The following is a 20,152-nucleotide window of genomic DNA, read 5'->3' as shown; positions in this document are numbered from 1 at the left end:
TCACTAAAATAAAAAAAGAACCATTGGGTTTAGCAGACATTATTTGTCAAAGAACTGCTTTGGTACTAAATTGCATTTTGCTTTCCAGTATCGCGAACAGCCAATTGGACACCGTACAGAGTTTATGATTCTTGGTGGGGAAAATCAATTGACATCCAGACTAGTTCTTCACTCAATTATTTGCCTTCTGAATTTGAGCTCGGGGATGAAGTGGGATTTACACATGGCATTCACACGACGCAAGCAGGCTCCTATTTTAGCAAGGCAGCTGTTCGATATTTCACTGACCTCTTCTGGGCACCTTTCGCAAACATTTACTTGGTGGTGAAAAAAGGATGATGTCGGTAAGGTCTTCAGGAATATACTGCTATAGTGAAGCACTCTGTTGGATGACACTTAGAATAAACTTCTCGAAAGGAGGCATGACGAGGGAGAAAAACTTTTCTCAAGGGATCAATACAATAGTTCTTGGGTCTAAACTAGAACACGGCACTCTCTGCAGAAAACTGTCTTTCTGTAACACTTTGAAAGTATATTCACGTTTATATTCTGCACTTTTCATTGTGCCAGCATATATATATATTTTTCATTTCTAAACCTAAAAGAAACCTTACCACGCTAACAGAGCATTGCCCTTTTCATAAACTGAATGTGAAGCTGCTGCGTCTCAAGAACGAAGCCGTTAATGTACTTTCACCTTTATTTTTGTCTGCACAAAGTCAGTTCATCCACCGTCTCTGATGTTCACTGCGTGCCGTGAGGGGACACTATCATGGGTCTTCTCTTACACCAGTGCATACATGTTGCAACAAGCAAGCTGTTCACGGGCCAAGTGATGCCAAGCTCTGTCTTCTTTTGTGTTCAGACACAACATAAAAAAAACAAAAAACGTTAAGATGCACTTTTGCAACAACCAAAAGTAAAAGCGTGGGAGGAAGTAGACAAAAAAACAACTCAAACTCAACAAAAAAATGACAAATGGATGAGAGATAAAATAGATCTGACAGAAGGAAGCTCAGGCAATAAGTAAAAAAAAAAGATTGGCATACGGAAGACTGGCTCGTTCTGGAATATAAGATGATGTTTTCGTAACACCTCGCTGCAGAGACACAAATTTCACCTTCAGACCACGGCTTTGATGACGTACGCAGGCACATGCATGTATATTTTACGGCATGTGAACTACAGTATATTTGAATCGAAGTATTTAATGATATTCAAAGAAAGTTTATGTGTAATACTTCTGCTGGAATGCCAAATACTGTCCTTATCTAGCAGCTTTTAATCTGACCAGTCACACAAACTGCTTTCGAACACAAGCCACCATTCCCCCATTCACACAGAGACTACCATGAAAGGAAGATGTTCATCAGAGCAATATCCATTCAAGAACTCACCCACACGCTGACCTTCCAATAAGCGGATATGGCTCCAACTCCAGAGCCACAGCATTGTTGTTTTGAATGAAGTCGTCCTCCAAATTAAAAGTCAGAAACACAATATACTCTTTAAGGAAGGAGCGCTCTCTGGACGTATTTTTCAGGGACACCACACACGAGATGATACTTTTGTTTGCTTCTTACGGTTAATTAAAATAATTGTTTCTTGGACCTTGAAATGTTTTATAGGTACTTTGAAACAAGTATAGCCAGAACCCGGATCAAGATCAAATCTGTTTTACATTGCAGAAACACTTCCAGGCAGTCAAATGAGAGATTTCACTGCAGAGCAGAGATTTGTGTGCAACTGAAGCTGGAGCATCACAGAATGAGCAAAGCATCATCTCCACTACAGCCAATTCTCGCTAATTGCTCCTCCTGCCTACATGAATTCATGAAAGTCAGAATGATATATTTACAGCTTCAATATGTGCATGTGGGTTGGAGACATCTACTGTATTTACAGCACACTGATGAAATAAAAAGGTCGTCGTCTTTGACTCCGGACCGCCTCATTTCTTATGTTGGTTTGGTGCCACTTGAATACCTAATATGTATCATATAAGCGACTGTTCTCGCAGGTTTCATACTGAAATGTCAAAACACCTCCTGATAAAGGGACAGTGTAAAAGATGCCCTGTCAAACACACTATCAAAAGCCTCTTCATTCTAATATGTCAGGGCGATCCAGAGGAACTCACATAATGAGGAGAGCTCCTTGAACTCCTCATGACCCCCTTCATGGTATATGGTTCAAGAGGATATCACATTACTGCATATTAATCATCACAGATAATTGCGAAGCCCGTTCCTTTGCACACGACAAGACAATGTCCACAACGCCACCAGCACTTCAGTTGGAATTCTGAGAGACGCTCATGGTGTCCCCCTTTCATGTCCCGTTTAAAAAAAAGCAAATGGTAATATAAAGTATCTTAACACGGTGAAGAACACATTTATGTCAGATATATTAAATGATGAGAAAGAGCATCATATGGGGTTAATGTATTCCAAAACACAAGCAGAATTGCTGGTTAGTGGGGTATAATGGCAGCACCAGGCCACGCCTTTACTGGGCATTAAAGGTACAGAAAAAAGGCCTGAACAGGTTCAGACTTCTTGAGTTGATAAAGCAATTCACCGGTTACTTTGCCAGTAAATCATCTGAAAATGTAACTAACTGATATTTATATCGATATTTAAAATCGAGGGGATTACACACAAGAACAAAGCACAAACATAAATTGACTTCCAATGACAAGAGACAACAGTAGAGCTGCTGGGTGCCACAGTCTAAAAGGATTTTTATGTGCAATAGAATGTATTTTTTTGATCGCTGTGACAGCCATGAAAAGCATAAAAACTAAAAAGCATCTTCACATTGATGTGGTGGAGAAGGTAAGGTTTGCTTAGACAACAGCATTTATTTACAGTCCTGTTTGTGTCTTCCTGTGTTTCCCTCTGTTTAGCTGTTCTGCACCAACTTGTGCAAAAATAAAGAAAGCTGTCTGGTTCCTCTGCAGCTAAACGCTCCACTTATCACCTTCTAGTATCAAAGTTTGTCAGCTGAATACTGTAGAGTGGGAGTTTAGTGCTTTCTCACTCAATATTAAGGCACAGCTAAGGAGCCAGAAGCTCATGGTGATCCTTTTCTGTGGATTCATCACTATACCATTGTTAATATTAAATATTCATCATAGCAGCTTTAAAGATTTAGATCTTGTGGATGTGCTCTTCTGAGGATGCAGGTAATATAAATCCAGATAAGTCACCGATGGAGCGCGTCGGCCATACAATGTGAAGCCCTGAATTCACCACCGGGATTCAGATGGAAATCTTCAGTCTGAGCAGCAAGTTGAATAACATGATCAGATGGCCAACTTCTGACCGACCACGCTTCCCGTGCCAGTCTCTCACTCTGCCATCACACTGCAGCTAGCAGTTTCCTTTGCACCAGGATTTTGGTTGATACATATTTATCTTGTGATGTAGATTTAATTGGTGCAGTGTTAAGCTTGGAGCACTTTCAACAACACTGAAAAAATGATCAGCTTGCAAAGCTGCAGAGTTCGAAACAGCTTGTAAATCCATCAGAGTAAGAGTATTTGGAAATACAGTTAGATGCAACTTTCGATGGAAAGACTGATTTGTCACTTCCAAATAAGATGCAGCTCATCCTTAAAGAACACCTACATCCATCTGGTGATGGTAAATCACCATAGGGATGTTCCAATCACGTGTTTCACCCTTTGATGCATTTACCAATCAATTCATGTTGACGTCCTGTTGCCGAAGCCCATTCTGATATTTCCCAGGGAAAAGTTAGAATAGAGGAGACCTAAAGTGAAATTAATCCTAGGTAGATAACATTGGCTTGACAGGTCAGCATTAAGAAATGGTTGCTGTTGGGAACGGTTGCCAGAACTGTTGTTTGATTTGCTGGCTGAGTTCGTGTGCGCTCAAAGCCTCCGCAGCACAGCGACAGCCATATTTTTAGAGACAGAGACAACAATTTAATCTGGAATATATATTCCTACAGCAAAAGGCTGCTTTGTAACAAGTCCTGTTTCACACTGATTCACGAGGACACGAGGTCTAACAGCTGGTCTAACACGGAGCTCAATATTGACTTCAGCATCTTTGTTGTCATTGGACATAACTTTATAAGCTTTGTTTGCTTGACAGGTTCACCTAATTTCTTCCATGTTAATTATCATTATTACCAAAGAAAACCGTATGTTAAGTATTTTTTTATGTCACTATAAATGTACCTGACACAGGTTCCTCCGTTACGACAGGGAAGGTGTTGGCAGACAGGTGGGTCACAGTTCTTGATGTTTCTCCCTCTCACTGCCTCACCCAATAGGAACATCTCCTTTGAGTTGACCCGAAGCTCTCTTATGCATCCAATGAATCTCCTCCCTCCCTTTGTACGCCCATCTTGCTTCTCCCAGTGGGATGAAACATCCCCAAGAAATATGGGTCCAAAAGTACCCTGCAAGAGCCGAAGTGGAAAGTCAGTGATCAGCGTTGCTGCACAGAAAATCACACTAAATCACACAATGTACGTCTCCCTTCAAGTAAGAAGTAAAACACAGCTCCTAATATTTGCACATGTGTGTATTAAGATTACTATTAAACCGAAAATACCATATAATAAATTAAGATCAACAAGAAGGTTTAACACTATTAGATATTACGGAATTTTACAGGTAAGAAAACAATTATATAGAAACATTATATAATAAAACACACCCTGCAATGAGAGAAAGGTACAATAGTCATAATATCCAAAGTAATGAAGTAAGTCTTCTTAATGTATAAGGAAATTGGGGAGAATTAATGTAGATAAATTCAGTGAGGTTGCAGCTTATTGTACCATAATGGTCAATTTAACAAGCTGCACAGGAAATGTAGAGCAGAGATCTCATATTAGTGCTCAATTATATTACTTGTGACCTCCGGTAGTCAAAATGAAGACTAAATAGCACTTTAATGATAACTTTAATAATGATAATTGATTTATAAGGATAAATCCATATTACAGTGTGACAGTAGATGTTGAGATAACACTCCAAATCAGTGTCAAAGTGGATCCCGCACTCTAATATGTTAGGATATGCAGAGTATAAATCATCCCTTATAGCAATTCCTATAAGATCACAGTACCCCTTTAATTTAAGCAATTTCTTTAGTTCAGCGGAAATACATTTGTTAACATGCACACTCGAGCTATGGCACAGACGACATCATTTAAAATGTTCCATGGACGGCTTTAACTACAGCATATTTGTCGGACTATGAAAAGACATTGATGTCAGGTTATCTCACAGAAGTAAAAATGTCACCGCAAAGTTACGAGCCCTAAAAGTGCCCTTAACGAAGCTTCGGATGCAAACACAATCATGAGTACAACTGTGTTTCATGTGATGCGATAAGCCACGAGCCGTTAGCGTTGCCTGACGATGCAGGCGGATGTGGGATGACTTTGTGTGCCTTCAAATGTGTTTACCATGTTCAGTGGGAGTCCATTTGAAAAACCCACTGATGTAATATTCATGACTGCTGTAAGTGGGCGACTTTAAGAGTACTGTATTCTAATGCTTGAGATAAATGTGAAGGCAGCAGCAGCTATTGTAGCCTCTATCTAATTATCATGGCGTTATTTTACACGATTTGCGCAGTAATTTGCACTAAAAGCTTTCAAGAAAGCCGGCTTGATGAAAATGACTTTGGTTGAGGGTCAAAAGGCTTTGCAATCTGTCAGCTTCAGATGACAACAAAGTGCAGCTGACATTGTACCTTAGTACAGTAGCTTCTCTTACTGCTCTATTCCCACACGTGTTAGTTTCTGCTTTGCCTGCAGTAGGTAATTTAATTTAATTAGCTCGCAGCCCATCTGAGCCCTGACTACAATCAAGACTCGTTCCTCTGCTACATCTTTCACTATATCTAAGTTGTGCTTATCCATTAGTTTGCAATGAAAGTTGGCAAAGGGTAACTGGCAGCAACCATGGCATCTAAATGTGGCAAAGATGCATGTGTAATGGATAGGCTATCAAGGAAGCAAAAAGGAAAAGGAAACATCCTCTAATCATCTCAATTTAGAAGGCTATAAATCACATTGGGGGTCGGGGTGGTGGTGGTGGGCATATCTAGCCTGTGGGAAGGTTGAGCCCCACTCCGCGTCTTTAAAAGTGAAAAACAAAATTATTAATTTAATAACAAATACAGGTGTTGTTAATCAAATTAATGAGGCAGAGTGAAAAGACCAGCCTGTGATTAACAAGTGAGAACTGCTTAAGTGCTCCTCACACGCTTCCCATTAAGGTCATTATTTGCAGAGTGCGAGCACCTTGGCAAATCGTGTAACAGGTGCCCGCGCTTTTCACGGGAGTCGTTGCTGCTATTTAAACAACATGTAAGATATAGTCTTTGGATATATGCGGTTAATCTGCTCATAATGCTGCTGTCGTAAGGTCTGCCAGTGATTAAAGGCAAACAAATCAATTGCAAACGCATGCAATCCGCAGTTTAGCTCTGCCGACAAACATACGTTCATGCAGCATGATCTCATACAGAGTCAACACCTTAAACAGCGTCATTTACCATTCATGGAGATGAGGAATGATGCACTTCATGCTGGTATCATTAACAAAACAATACATTTCAATGTCTTAATTAATGAAACGTTTTAATTGGCAACAAGCAATATAAAACTGGCAAAATGAGGATATCAGAGACTCTCTACCCTGGATTGTAACACTAAATAATTATCTTCAGGCCACTTTGAGAAGAACAAGAAAAAAAAGCAAGCCAGCAATTCAGCAGGGCTGCCAAAGCAAACCGAAAACTAATGCGAGGTCATCCAGCAAAAAGCTTGAATCTGGCTCAGCTTGTATTTGAGCACATCATCTGTGAAGCCGCTGCGGCGGCGCCCAATTAAATATGTGCATCTTCACATTCCTGCTCGAGTCCTCTGTCAGGAATTAATGAAAAACATTTAGATTCTGCAAAATGCTTTTAAAAGTATTGACACTCATGAATGGAGAAGCAAATAGCTTAATGTCGAGAAGTCATGCATGTCAAAATGTTCTACTGTTTTAGCTCACATTTTAATATCTCTGAAGACAATGAGATTCAAACAGCATGATCACGGGTTAGAAAATGCTAATTCAAGTACATGGGTTTTACTAAGGGTTGATGTGGCTTGCAGGTCCGTTTACCTCTGACACGGGGTGTGACACGTTCTCCTCGAGACGCCGAGCTGTGCCATTATCAGCACTTATTTCAATCATACATGACCCTCCGTGTTTGCCAACAGGGAGATTGTATCTGCACAGAGAGAACAGAGAGAGACCAGTGTCAGTAGAAAATGATGCCGTATCTGATGCTCGCAACAAATCCAGCAAAGTCGGAAAAACATCCTGATAGAGAGAGCGGTAGTGAAGAGAGGTGAAGCTGCCAATGTGGCCGGTAAATGGGTTCTATAAACCGACAATGTATGACTTCTTATAGATTTCACACTATTTTCTGAGAGGCTTTATTCACTTGTCGATTGGGATGGAAGCAATGGTGCATCCACCACTAACACCCCAAACCCAGGAGACACAAAATAAATAGAGACAGAGAATGGCTTCCATTGTTGGATAGAAACAATGCACCCAGAAATAGGCTTCTGCACTGCACTGCAGTGATATTGCTCAAGTTGTTGTACCTTGGTAGACATGAATAAACACAGGAATACTTCCAAATACATGAATTAATCTAGACAAGTTGAATTTACATGATCAAGCACACATCTACATCAACAACAACAATAATACGGTAATAATAATAATAATAATAATTATAATAATTCACACACAACAAACATGATCATGTGTCTAAGTACTCATTATGTCATTCAAGATTAATTTACGGTAAAAATGAGGGCACAAAATATATATACATTATAGAAGTAATGAGTAGGAAGACAATTTTATTATTTGACCCCCAGTGTCTCTCTGGGGAAATACTTTACTATATATTATTGTACTAGTCATTAATGTTGCAGCCGTAATGTTAAGTAGCTGGTCTATTTGTGTCATATACCAGCTTTGCGAGAGTCAAGTGATTCCCTCGCTCCAATTCATCATTAGCTTTACTCCGGCAATATACCAGCGTCTTTGTAGGGCCCTATATTATGCAGGGGGTCGGAACTACGCACATATCCATAATAGTATTCCACACGATGAATTTTCTTCCACTGGTTTACTCATTGTTTGCTCCTAAATGTGCAAAACATGTAATTTGCATCATTCATTCATCCGTTTTTCCACCACAAAACCGTTGATGATGACAAACCCTCACGTGTGCTTTAATGGCGAGATGGAGAATATCAGACTAATCCCCCCCCCCAATCTGACACATCCTTCAGGCAATCACATGCAAACATCATGAGGTCGGCAAATTACGGGCATATAAATCAGGTGAGCTGCTGTGAACATAAACAGAGGGTGGATGTGGCTCAGTGGCTGTTGTTTGAGTGATTGTGTGTTACTTGTGACTGCTCCAACAGCAAGTGGCACCATGCATGGTCCGTTGTACAAACCCTTGTGTGAAATGGTAAATGCTAACGTGTGTTGTAATGCACTTTGATTGGTCAATCAGACTAGAAAGGCACCAAATAAGTACACTTACACATACACCTACACACACACCCACATACACACACAGTAAAATTACATTTGTGTCAGTTTGTGAAATGCAACACAGAAAATGGAGCCTACTCTGATTCTGAAGTTAATGTCATATTGTAATGTAAATGGTGATTTCTGAAAAATGAAATTGCCACATTATTTTAAAACATAAAAAAGATCCCAAATGAAATGAAATTATTGCAATATTGCAATCCCAGTGTTTGCAGAGCAAGAACTGAGTGGAAGGTGTGTTGGAGCTATTTTGGTGCTTACTACAGTTGAGCTGCTAATGTTGCTCCCTGCGAGACACGGAGCTCATGCTCACTAGGCAAACAGGATGATGTTGCCTGATGAACTCTCGTGAGCTGTTTGAATGCTCCGCCGGGTTCATTTACATTGGTCTTTCTCTCAGGCAAAAATGACTATTTATGAAGATGTCGATGGCTACTTTACTCTGTCTACTCGCTAGATGGGGATGAATATGCCCCACAGTCCCACATCATCATCACCACAACACACACACACACACACACACACACACACACACAAGTCATGCAAACGACAAACCGCAGTGGGTTTCATTACACAAACAAACATATGAGAAAATCAGAAGAAAAATAGGCCGTGGCTTGTCTAATGCTGAGATGAAGCACTGTGTAATTTCGTATTGCTCCCTGCGCACCATTCAATGTTGGGTCTCACAGGACCAACGCCAGCACATTGCCAACTCGAGGTAAACAAACAAAAATTTATGAATATTTGATTTTCCCCAAGCACCCAAAACCACAATATGTGAGCATTTCAACTTACTTCATCATCACTTATGCATTTCTTCATCTGGCTAATGCGCTAATCACTTGCGATTTGTCATTTCTAACATTCTCATTTTGCTCATGCATTGTGTGTGAGACTAATTCCGTGCTACTGCATCACTGCAACTTTCCAGAGGATACCCACTGAAATATTACCTGCAATGTTAGGGGACCTGGCAAATATTTTCAGCACGGCACCTCTACACAGAGGCATTTGTTAAACGTGACGGTAAGGTGTTTGTCTTTACAATGCTACTTGAAGGCACTTCCTTCACAGTCCCTTGCAGAAAATGAATAATGAGAGAGGATCATCATTAAAATATTACTATTGCATAAAACATCTGAGGCTACTGACAACAGATGAGAGTAAAACATCAAGCATTTGCACTGTTTCCATTGCAACAGTTTCCACTGGCTGACAGAATTGATTGATTCTTTAAAAAAAATGGGTTATTATTCATATCAGATCTCAGATTCTTTCAAAAAGCAAGTTAGCAGTTAGAGTCTATTAGTTGTTCAACCAAAGCTCAGTAGTGTGTACAGTCAGAAGGTAAATAGGTCATAGTCATACATAATATGTTTGAAATATAAGCACCTCCTTTTACCGTGATATTGCTTTTTTTTTTCCTTCATAAAAAGGCTTCAGAGTTGGGCATTACATTTGACCTGGGAGAGACAATAAACCTCCATGTGTTTACAACATTTTTTATTGTGTAATCACACTCCACACCACCAGCACAAGAGCCCAGGAGGGATGTGTTGGTTGTTGTTTTACTCGAGTGCAAAAAGACCTGTGTCCGACCGTAATCTCCACCTACGTTGACTGTAATGCCTGATCTGGCTCTGGTGCAGTGACTTTCTCACACGCAGCACTGCAGTATTTGCTGCATAATTTGTGTTGTGACTGGCAAGCCTCAATTAATTTGGGTGGCCTGTGTTCCATCATTTTATCTCCCTCAGTACAATTAGACGAGGCAAAGCAAGCCTCTTGACATAGCGGCATAACAAAAAAGACGATCCCAGTGAGCAGGCATGGTGGCTGCTTGTCTACTTTGTCCTTGTCGATACAATGGACAATGCTTGTGTGACTGATAAACACACACTAACCCAGATTGTGCCCAGATTTGGTTCAGAGATGTGGATTCAAAAACAAGCAATTTAATACTATCACCTCACTCTTCCCCCACGTACCTGGCACGTTTCCAAAATGTATTTATGCCTCCCCGTTATTCAAGTGATTAGAGCCCAGGGCGAGGGGGGGGTAGTTCCCTCCAAACTGGATGGCACTAAAGATGGGATCCGTCCACTTTTTCGTAAAAAAAAAATCAATGACTGCTTCCTAATTGTTTTTCCAAATTATAAAGTGACTACTTTAATTTTGAGTTGCATATAACCTATAAAACGCAGAGTTGACCAATGTTTTCTTATAGGATGATATGATGATGGTGAGTAATTTCATAGGTTTCTGTGATATTAATAAAACATAAAAATAAAAATAAACTAATACACCGGATCTCAAATTTGTTCCGATTTTGAAATGTTAATTCTTCTTTCAGTAGTTTTCTTTTAAGGGAAATTTTCATACGCACTTTTATGTTTTAAAAACATTATATATACCGTATTTTCCGGATTATAAGTCACGGTTTTTTTCATAGTTTGGTCGGGGGTGCGACTTATAAATCGGAGCGACTTATATATGCTTTTTTTTACAAAATCTGCGAGCGCAGAGACAGTAGCCTACACATTTCTATAACAGGTGTTACAGGGAACTCTGTGACCCGTCAGAATCTGTCGCGGTTTCTGGAGGTTCAGAGTTATCTGTCACACCTGTTATCTAAAAACACAAATTAGAAGGGCTGAATGAAAATGTCGCCGAAAAGAAAGTCATATTCCGCGGCTTACAAGCTTCAGATAGTGAAATATGGAGCCGAAAACGGCAATCGAGCAGCAGAAAGAAAGTTTGGAGTGAGCGAAAAACTTGTAAGGGACTGGCGAAAAGCGGAGGTTACGCTTACTGAAATGAAGAAAACAAAGAAAGCTAATCGCGGGCGACAAGCTAGGTGGCCGCAGTTGGAGGAACGAGTTCACGCATGGGTGCTTGAACAACGTGCTGCTGGGAGAGGTTTGTCAACGGTGCAGTTGCGTCTCCGCGCCCAGGTGGTTGCCAAGGAGGTGAATATAAACGGCTTTGCGGGAGGACCTTCTTGGTGTTACCGCTTCATGCAACACAAACGCCTCTCTATCAGAGCAAGGACGACACTGTCCCAAAAACTGCCAGCGGACTTCCAAGCCAAGGTTGACAGTTTCCGCGCGTTCATTGAAAAGCATGTAAGTGATCACAACGTGACACCGGATCATATTATTAACATGGACGAGGTCCCCCTCACTTTTGACATCCCCATGGGCCGAAGTGTTGCAGAGAAAGGGCAAAAAAGTGTGAATATCGTTACAACTGGTCATGAGAGATCACACTTCACAGTGGTGCTGGCATGTTGTGGAGACGGATCAAAACTGCCACCGATGGTCATTTTCAAACGAAAAACCATGCCAAAAATCCAATCCTCCTCAGTTGAAGTCGCCGTGAACGAGAAAGGGTGGATTGATCAAGAAATGATGAACTTGTGGCTTACAAAGTGCTACAATAAGCGACCGGATGGCTTCTTTAGAGCACGCAAAGCTCTGCTTGTGATGGATAGCATGAGAGCGCACATCACACCACAGTTAAAAAATAAATTAAAAGTTTTCAACTCCATACCTGCCATCATCCCTGGAGGCTTAACCAAAATACTCCAGCCACTTGATATCTCCGTGAATAGGAGCTTTAAGTCAGTTTTGCGTAACCTGTGGGAGCAGTGGATGACGGATGGAGAGCACAGCTTCACGGCAACCGGGAGAATGCGCCATGCAACTTTCCTGGAAGTCATTGAATGGATCGACAAAGCATGGGCTTCAGTGACAACCGTAACCATCCTGTCGGGATTCAGAAAGGCTGGAATAATTGGAACTGCAACTGACGACGAGTCTGATGTAAGCGACGTAGAAGAGGAAGCGGCGTCTTGTCTACCTGCCGAGTTGGGGGAGTTGTTCAAAAGTGACACCGAGGATGAAGATTTCCTTGGATTTCGTGATTCGGAGTAAAACCTGATATTTTGGTAAACTTGTTAGCATGTTCTTTGTGCTATATGTTGTTTGGTGTTGGATTTTATCAAATAAATTTTCCCCAAAAATGCGACTTATCCTCCAGTGCGACCTATATATGTTTTTTTCTTCTTAATTATGCATTTTTTGGCTGGTGCGACCTACAATCCGGAGCGACGTATAATCCAAAAAATACGGTATATATATTAAGCAGTTTTTCCTATACTAGACAGGACAGCGATCCAATAATGGCAGCATTAATTTGAGGCCCACCTGCTCTGCTCCACAGGTGGATGGGTTCCTGAGCAGGAAACAAACTGGATGTATTGAATGTGTGCATATGCATAGGTTAGCAAATTGAAGTAAATTACAAAAAGATGGGTAATTGCCAACCCAGTCAGCAAATAAGGAAATTGTACAGTTGGTGAGGGAGATGAATGAACTGCAAGATAAATACAACATTCAGAAAATGCACTGCAAGCACACACAGGACAAGACATTGTATTGTATCATATAATACAGGACTGAATAGCTACATGTTTTCATCACATTCCCAGACAGCTACTGTATCCAAGCATATATATACTGCATAATGAACTGGAAAGATGACAAAGATCTGGGGAATGTTAGATCGAAACCACATGCCAGTCTATACAGAGCAGCATGAACACCAAAATCCCGGAGAACACAGGAAACATCTGTCACAACAAAGAACAACCCCAGTAAGTCTGAACCATGCTTGATACTATCCACTAAAGTGCCATAAATCTATATACTTCTATCTGCCGGGGAGTTCACCTGAGACACAAATAATGTGATGTGCAGAAACACTGTGTGTGTCATCCTCATTAATCTTTGACTGTGAGTGAAGGAAAATTACTCCAAACAATAAATACCATGCATAGAAGGATTTAAGCAATAATGTATTCACCTCAAAATTTAATCAGTCTTGCCTCAAAAACACCCAAAGGAAAACCTACTGGCATTAGAAAAGCAAGCCAACAACAAATGTGTCCTCTCTAAATGAAAAATGACAGAGCCCCCCCCTCTGCACAATCCCCTTCTGAAAGTGTGGCAGCACAGTATGTTTCAGTAATGGTCTTTTGCCTTGCCAGTCTATAGTCAAAATTGCAGTGCAACAAAAGGGTTGCAGATTTAATTGTAAAAAGAGATCATTTTATTGACTACAAAACCTTTCAAGGTTGCAGTGTTTGGATTGAGGGACCTGTTTGTCACTCTTTCACTGTCACACCATTACATTCGGAAAAATGTGAATAGCTATTGATTGAGCATCCAAACGTTAAGCTGAACCTTCAAATTAAGACATTGTAAAGTCAAAATACCGCACTACTCATCTTCAGGGAAGGTGGACCCACGATGTTTCTGGTATGCTGCCTCCCATTTGGTCTGTTTTGATCATTTTGGTGCAAACTCTCTCTGCAAAAGCTGCTCTACCAGTGGAAATGTGATACATTCAATTATGTTTATTGTTAGATCTGGCTGCTGAATTCTAAATTAAATATTCGGTGTCTGTCATCCGTTTGTTGCAAAATCAAGTGGTGTGAGACTAACTGTTTTCTGTGGCTCTGAGGGAACAGTAAAAAGTGCTGGATCAAGAGACTCTGGAAGTCTTTCACAGCATTAAATGCTGAGGTTTGGAATCGATACATTCTTTTAAATTCATTGACTTTTACTGCCCAGATTGTGTTGATGTTGGAATGTGAAAAAAGCACGGTCAAAACAGCAGAAACAGATGCGTAGATCACCCCCAAGAGGGCTATTAATGCCATTTAAATAAACCCTCTGCATTGTTTAATGTGTTTTGTGCGCATTATTGTAACTACTAGTGGCAGCAATTATGTCATAACAAAAACTACTGTGCATAAAAGCCCAGAATGGATAAACAAAGAAAGTGAAGTGCCATTTTTCCACAGTGTGATGCTGTTTGCTTAACGGAGATGTCGTATCACACCTACATGTCAACAACGCTGTGCCATTGGAAAAGGCAGCCGGCTATGCGTATAGCATGAGCACGTCAAAGTGGTGAAGTTATATTTGTATGAAAATAAAAGGCAATGTTTCCTTTCCCCCTCTTCCGTGAGTCATCTGAACGCTGCTCGAGACGACAATAATACTGGTGGGTTGAAAATAAAAGCGTGTATGTGAGAGAATCAAAGGGGGAGATGAGTACGCGCTACTGTGACATCAGGACTTTTGGATTTTTCCCGGGTTGGAGATCAGATTATTTCCTGTTAAATACAGCCGTTGCTTTGCACTGCATGATGGCAGTGAGTTGCAGCAGCTTCCAACTATTGTGGAAGGAATGTAGGTATTTGCTGTTTACTCACGGCTAGATGATGTCATGTGCTCATTTGCATATAAATAAAAGCTCAGAAGCAGTGCCTCTCATTTGTGCCTCTGACTCACTGTGCTCCAAGGTGCCCTAGCTGTGTGCACTGCAGAGAGAGAAGTTCAGCTGGCACGGTGAAGCACTGTGATCACACCTATGTGGATTAGAATATCATTACGAAAAGCAAAAAGCAAAAATGAACTGGACTTGTTTAATTTTGATCGAGGATGCTTCACCTCTCATCCGAGTACTTCTGTATGTCGTAAAAACACATCATAAACAGATAAAAAAACAAGAGACGACTGCGGTCGAAAAGCCAAATAGTCGCGGATCGCATAGGTCGTAAATCGACGAGCCCCCGTATCTTTTGGTGCAAAGCTGTTGTTGTGGGAGCAGTGACCAGATTTACTGACAAATTTGAGCAATTGGCAGAAGGGAATGTGATTATATTTGACTATTGCATTAGTACCTATCTAAAATGTGCCCATTTGACTCCGAGTGAGATACTACGATGAAATGTGTCCACTGTAAACTGTAAATCCTGAGACAAAACATTTACTACTTCTGTCTCAAAGCTAGATTATTCTATTAGCCAGTAATCTTTCACACACACACACACACACATCTCTGCCCATGAGAGGCACTCTGCATAAATATAAAGGGCAACATGTCATGACAAAATGCATCAATGTAACAACCATCTGCCACCTTTCAGGAAAAGCAATAGTCTTGAATTCATAAGTGGTTTGGGGTTTAAAAGTGTGTGTCAACAAATCCATCAAGTCAGCTGGATAACATCACAACAGCTCGGAGGCGCAGACCCCAGAAACTGTTTTTTAGTAAATATATTCAGCAACTTGAAACTTTACACACAACCAACAAATGTCTTTCCATATCAAAATTAATATTCCCAATCCCACTTTAACAACATGTAATACATACCGTATTGTGAGCTTCACCCATCTGTTGTTATTGATCTTCTCGACAACAGCTGCATTCAAACTTTGACTGTCAGCACACCCAAGTTTAGCAACAGGGCTGCCGTCTTGAAGAAACACATGAAGGAACTGGTGGCCAACATTCTCCTCGTGAGCTGGAATGATAAGAAAAATGTGAACAAAGACTCTCTTTTGTATTTAATGAAATGAATAAATTATCAAAATTAAATTAAAAATTACTTGTAGATTTCATGACATCCCTTCTCCAGGGCTAGAAATTTAGAAGTGTACTTGCACTCATCCATGCACCCATGGGCGTATTGGTTTTGAAATGAGATGTGCTTAGGCACACTGTTGCCAACTCTCAATCCGCCCCTGACAATAACCACTATCAGTACAGCATGAAGACAGAAAAGCTTGATGCTGGATACTTCTGCCTGCACGGGTTTGCCGGACATGTGCACTCACTGAAGAAAAACTTTTGGGCAAGGACAGATATCTGTTATATCTCAAATCAGATGCAGAAGAACCTTCAATAGGACAACAGTGTCCTTGATGCTGCCTATAAAAGCAAAGATAATCAACCACAAAGCGCACTGTGGGCCGTCGTGTGAGTTATATGCATGAATGCATGAATGCATATAACTGAATTAAAGCCTCTCTGATTTTCTCAAAAGCAAGCACACAAAACGTTCATAATGATGTTCATAGGCAGAATTAAATTTGTTTTCACAGCAGAACATTTGCAGTAGAATGCATTAGGCTGTACAGGTGTACCCAATAAGGTGTATAAATCCTTGCTTGAATGTCCTGAGGCAGTACTTGTGATAATCATCAGAGGCTCAGGAGAGCTGTTCGAGAGAATATATTTCGGTTTACTCCGACATGTGTGAGGACCACAAAGAATGAGAAACTGATGAGATACCTTTTTTTGGGTGCCTATTTGTGCTTTTACATTTCAATATTTGCATTGTTGCTTATAGATGCAATCACATCTTTGGATTCATGTACTTCTTTCTATGAAGGCAAAATATTTCATACTTAAATAATTTATTTGGAAGGTAGATATGTCTCTTGTGATGGCAACAGAAGAGGTCACTGAAAATCTCCATCAAGCGCACCTTGCAGAAGTGGAAGTGCAGCTGCTTGAGCATAGATTTGATTTAGTATCATATAGTTATTTTTTCATTTTAATTGTCTAGAGTCTAGACAATTAAAATGAAAAAATAACTATGATACTACTGCCAAGAATCACTGGGAATGAATGTAATGTAAAACTTAGCTTGCCAGGCTTTGGCTTAAATAAGCCTTGATATTGGGATGGACTTAATGAAGCAGAATATAAATAATTGGAAACTAACACACCCATTTTGTAAGTATTAAGCAATGATATTCATGTTAAAATGTAGAGAATAAAAAACACAATTTCATCTCAAAAAGTAAAACACAGAAACCTGAAAGCTACACAAGCACAGCAATATTTTTTTAGATATAAAAAAATATGACTATTTGTAAAATTTTAACTGTGATAAAAGGAGGCTAACAAAAGGTGACCCTAGAATTGTGATTTCAGGTAACAAACAAGCAAAAGGCTACTTTTTCTTATTTTTTTAAATTAGATTCTTATTTTCAGTAGAATTAATATGACTTTTAAGTCTGCGTTTCTACATGCTGATAATGATAAATGAAGTTACTCTGAAACCTGGAGGGAGAGTGGAATAAAAAGTGTAAGGATGTTCTGAACTGCTGTGAACCCAGGATAACCATTAAATGCTGTCAAAGCTCCATTAAATGAACCCATCATTCATGGAGATTTTAGTTTAACTTCTGAGAAAACTATACATATGTTTCTTTTTAGACTTGAAATAAATTTAGTCTTCAAAAATATCTTCATTTTCCAAAAAATACAAACAAAACACATTAAACACACAGTTTTATGTGGACAAGTAGAAATCTAATTATGCATGGCACATAACTGTCAAACTACAGATTCAGCATAGACTGTCTGGAGTAAATGAACACAGCAGACTCAGCTTCCTTCTGCAACAATAACTCTCCTTTTCAGTTGTTTCTCTCGCTGCCATTACTCATTTGCTGACAAATACTAACTACAGATGTCAATGTTACCCTGTCCTTGATTTTTTTCTACCTTTCTTCAGTGTTGCTCTCTACTGTCCCCATGGCCCTGTTACTCCGCACTGAGCCTAACTGAGTGTTCATCCCTTTGTCAGTGCCTGTCACCTGCTCTCCCTTCCTCACACACTCCACCTTCACATATTTCTCTTGTAAAGCTGACAATTGAGGACCAGGGGGAGATTCCCATGTTCGATTCAGGAATGGGTGTAAAAAGGGAAAATAAGGAGCAAGTCTAGCGAAGAGATTCACCTATTCTCAGTGCATGTCTTTTGGTCATCTTCTAATTCATTTTGTCTGTTTGTTCTCTGGAGCTTTCCTTCAACTCAATTCCCCTGACACCAAATAGATGGTTCACTGTAAGGCAGGGAAATGTTCCTAGATAAAAGAAACTGCTCCCAAAATTAAGATTAAGATTAATAAAGAGAGATTACGATTTAAAAACAAATAAAATAAATTACGATTATTTTATTGTCATTATATGTTTAACACTTTTTACACTGCAAACACACAACGAAATTCCGTTTACCCCCTAGTACAAGGGCCTCCTTGAAACAACTTTATATATATATATATATATATTATAGTTCTCTGTGCTAGAAAATCAGAATTTAAAATTGTGGGTGAATACTATGGTGTATCTGAATATTTAAAAGGTCTTAAAATGTTAATATGAGGCCATGAACTTGCAGACAGTGTCACGGACAAGGGGCTGAACTTGGTTGCAGTGCATAAGCAAGATGAATGTGATGTCTGTTTCTGGTCAGTGCAAAATAAATCATAAATCACCACACAACACGCGGTGGCAACAGCGCTGCAGGACGTTTACCTGAGGCACTGTGGTGTCACGTAGAAACGGCAGTAGGTTCACATCAATGCGGCTGCACATTCAAGGCTGAAGAGCTGCATTTCCAGTCCATGGAGATATATTGTTGGATTGTCATTTGAAGACCAGCTCAAGGCTTTCATGCAATAACTTCACCCCAAATGTGGTCACTATATGAGACTGTTCTTTAATAATATAGAGCAAACACAAAACTGGAAAATAGGAATAAACCTCTGGTGGCTCAGCCCTAAAAATGACAACAAATGTATTGGCTCCTTTCCTTCTTAAAACAATGCTCTATTGTTTCAAGGGTCTACTCCAGTGGTCGGCAGGCCTACCTATCCAAATCCATGATAAAATACTGTGTGTATGTGTCTGAGCAGGTGTGGGAACAAAGGGAAACAGCAGGAGGAAGAGGGACACTGTAGAGAGGCAAAGGGTCAGTTCAATCCCAGCTCCCCATGTGACTGGTCAGCTCCCGTCTTCTTATGAGTGTCTCTTTGTTCACTTTTAGGTTATCGCTTGTATCATATAAAACAAAAGCACAACACAGCAGTCTACAAAGGCAAGGCTACCTGTTTCCCTTCACTACAGGGCCACATGCTTCACACTGCATGCTGCTGTTTTAATCAGTCATCTCCAAAGAAATAATTCTGTTCATTACAGTTGATTAACATTTATTTCAGTCGTCAATTGTCTTATTTCCTGCCTTTTCAATACAACAATGATTGCTGCTATACATGACTATTTCCAGGCCCCAAAAACAGGATCATATTTATAAGAGGCAATTGCCTCTAAAGCTGCTGCCCCCGCAACCCGACCCCGGATAAGCGGTTGAAGATGCATGGATGGAAGGATGGCAATTACCTCAGCACAGCACGATGTATCATTACGTTTGAGAGCAATAACCAGAGTGAAGTACATCGGCATTGATAAAAGTTTCTAGTCAGAAAATTGCCTTTCATTGTAAAATCAGCTCAGCGTGGTTTTCAGAGGGGAATGTGCTGAGATACAGATACTCGTTGACTTATGGTTGATCGACTTTACGACCGCTACCACGACTGGTATGTCTGGTGACCCCATGCGTGATTACGACATACGTCTGGCGGAAAGTGAGCGAGCGAATCAAGTGTGTTGCCCAGATGAGCGTACGATAGTTCCTGCCCCCGCTCCTGGCAGCATCCCACGGTCTCGCTGTGATACAACTACAGCTACACTACAGCGTAATATACTGTACTGACGGTAATTTAACATAAACCGACTTACGGCCAGTCCCTCTCAACCAAATACAGTCGTAAGTTTACGAGTATCTGTAATTCTAAAAGTCTTGAAGTT

At 40.3% G+C, this 20,152-nt stretch overlaps 1 protein-coding gene across 1 annotated transcript in view; it reads right to left on the bottom strand.

Annotated features, from left to right (window-relative positions):
* Positions 1–20,152, bottom strand: part of LOC137912988 (protein eyes shut homolog) — a 113,658-nt gene that overhangs the window by 14,744 nt on the left and 78,762 nt on the right. The window contains exons 39-41 of the mRNA XM_068757121.1: positions 15,863–16,013; positions 7,166–7,274; positions 4,211–4,434 (exon numbers count right to left, since the gene is read on the bottom strand). Of these exons, the coding sequence (XP_068613222.1) occupies positions 4,211–4,434; positions 7,166–7,274; positions 15,863–16,013 (484 nt within the window). The remainder of the gene's footprint in view (positions 1–4,210; positions 4,435–7,165; positions 7,275–15,862; positions 16,014–20,152) is intronic.

This window comes from Brachionichthys hirsutus, unplaced genomic scaffold (assembly GCF_040956055.1).
Source record: "Brachionichthys hirsutus isolate HB-005 unplaced genomic scaffold, CSIRO-AGI_Bhir_v1 contig_796, whole genome shotgun sequence".
Lineage (NCBI taxonomy): Eukaryota > Metazoa > Chordata > Actinopteri > Lophiiformes > Brachionichthyidae > Brachionichthys > Brachionichthys hirsutus.
Note: the sequence above shows the minus strand (reverse complement) of the source record. Positions and strands in the feature narration are given on the sequence as shown.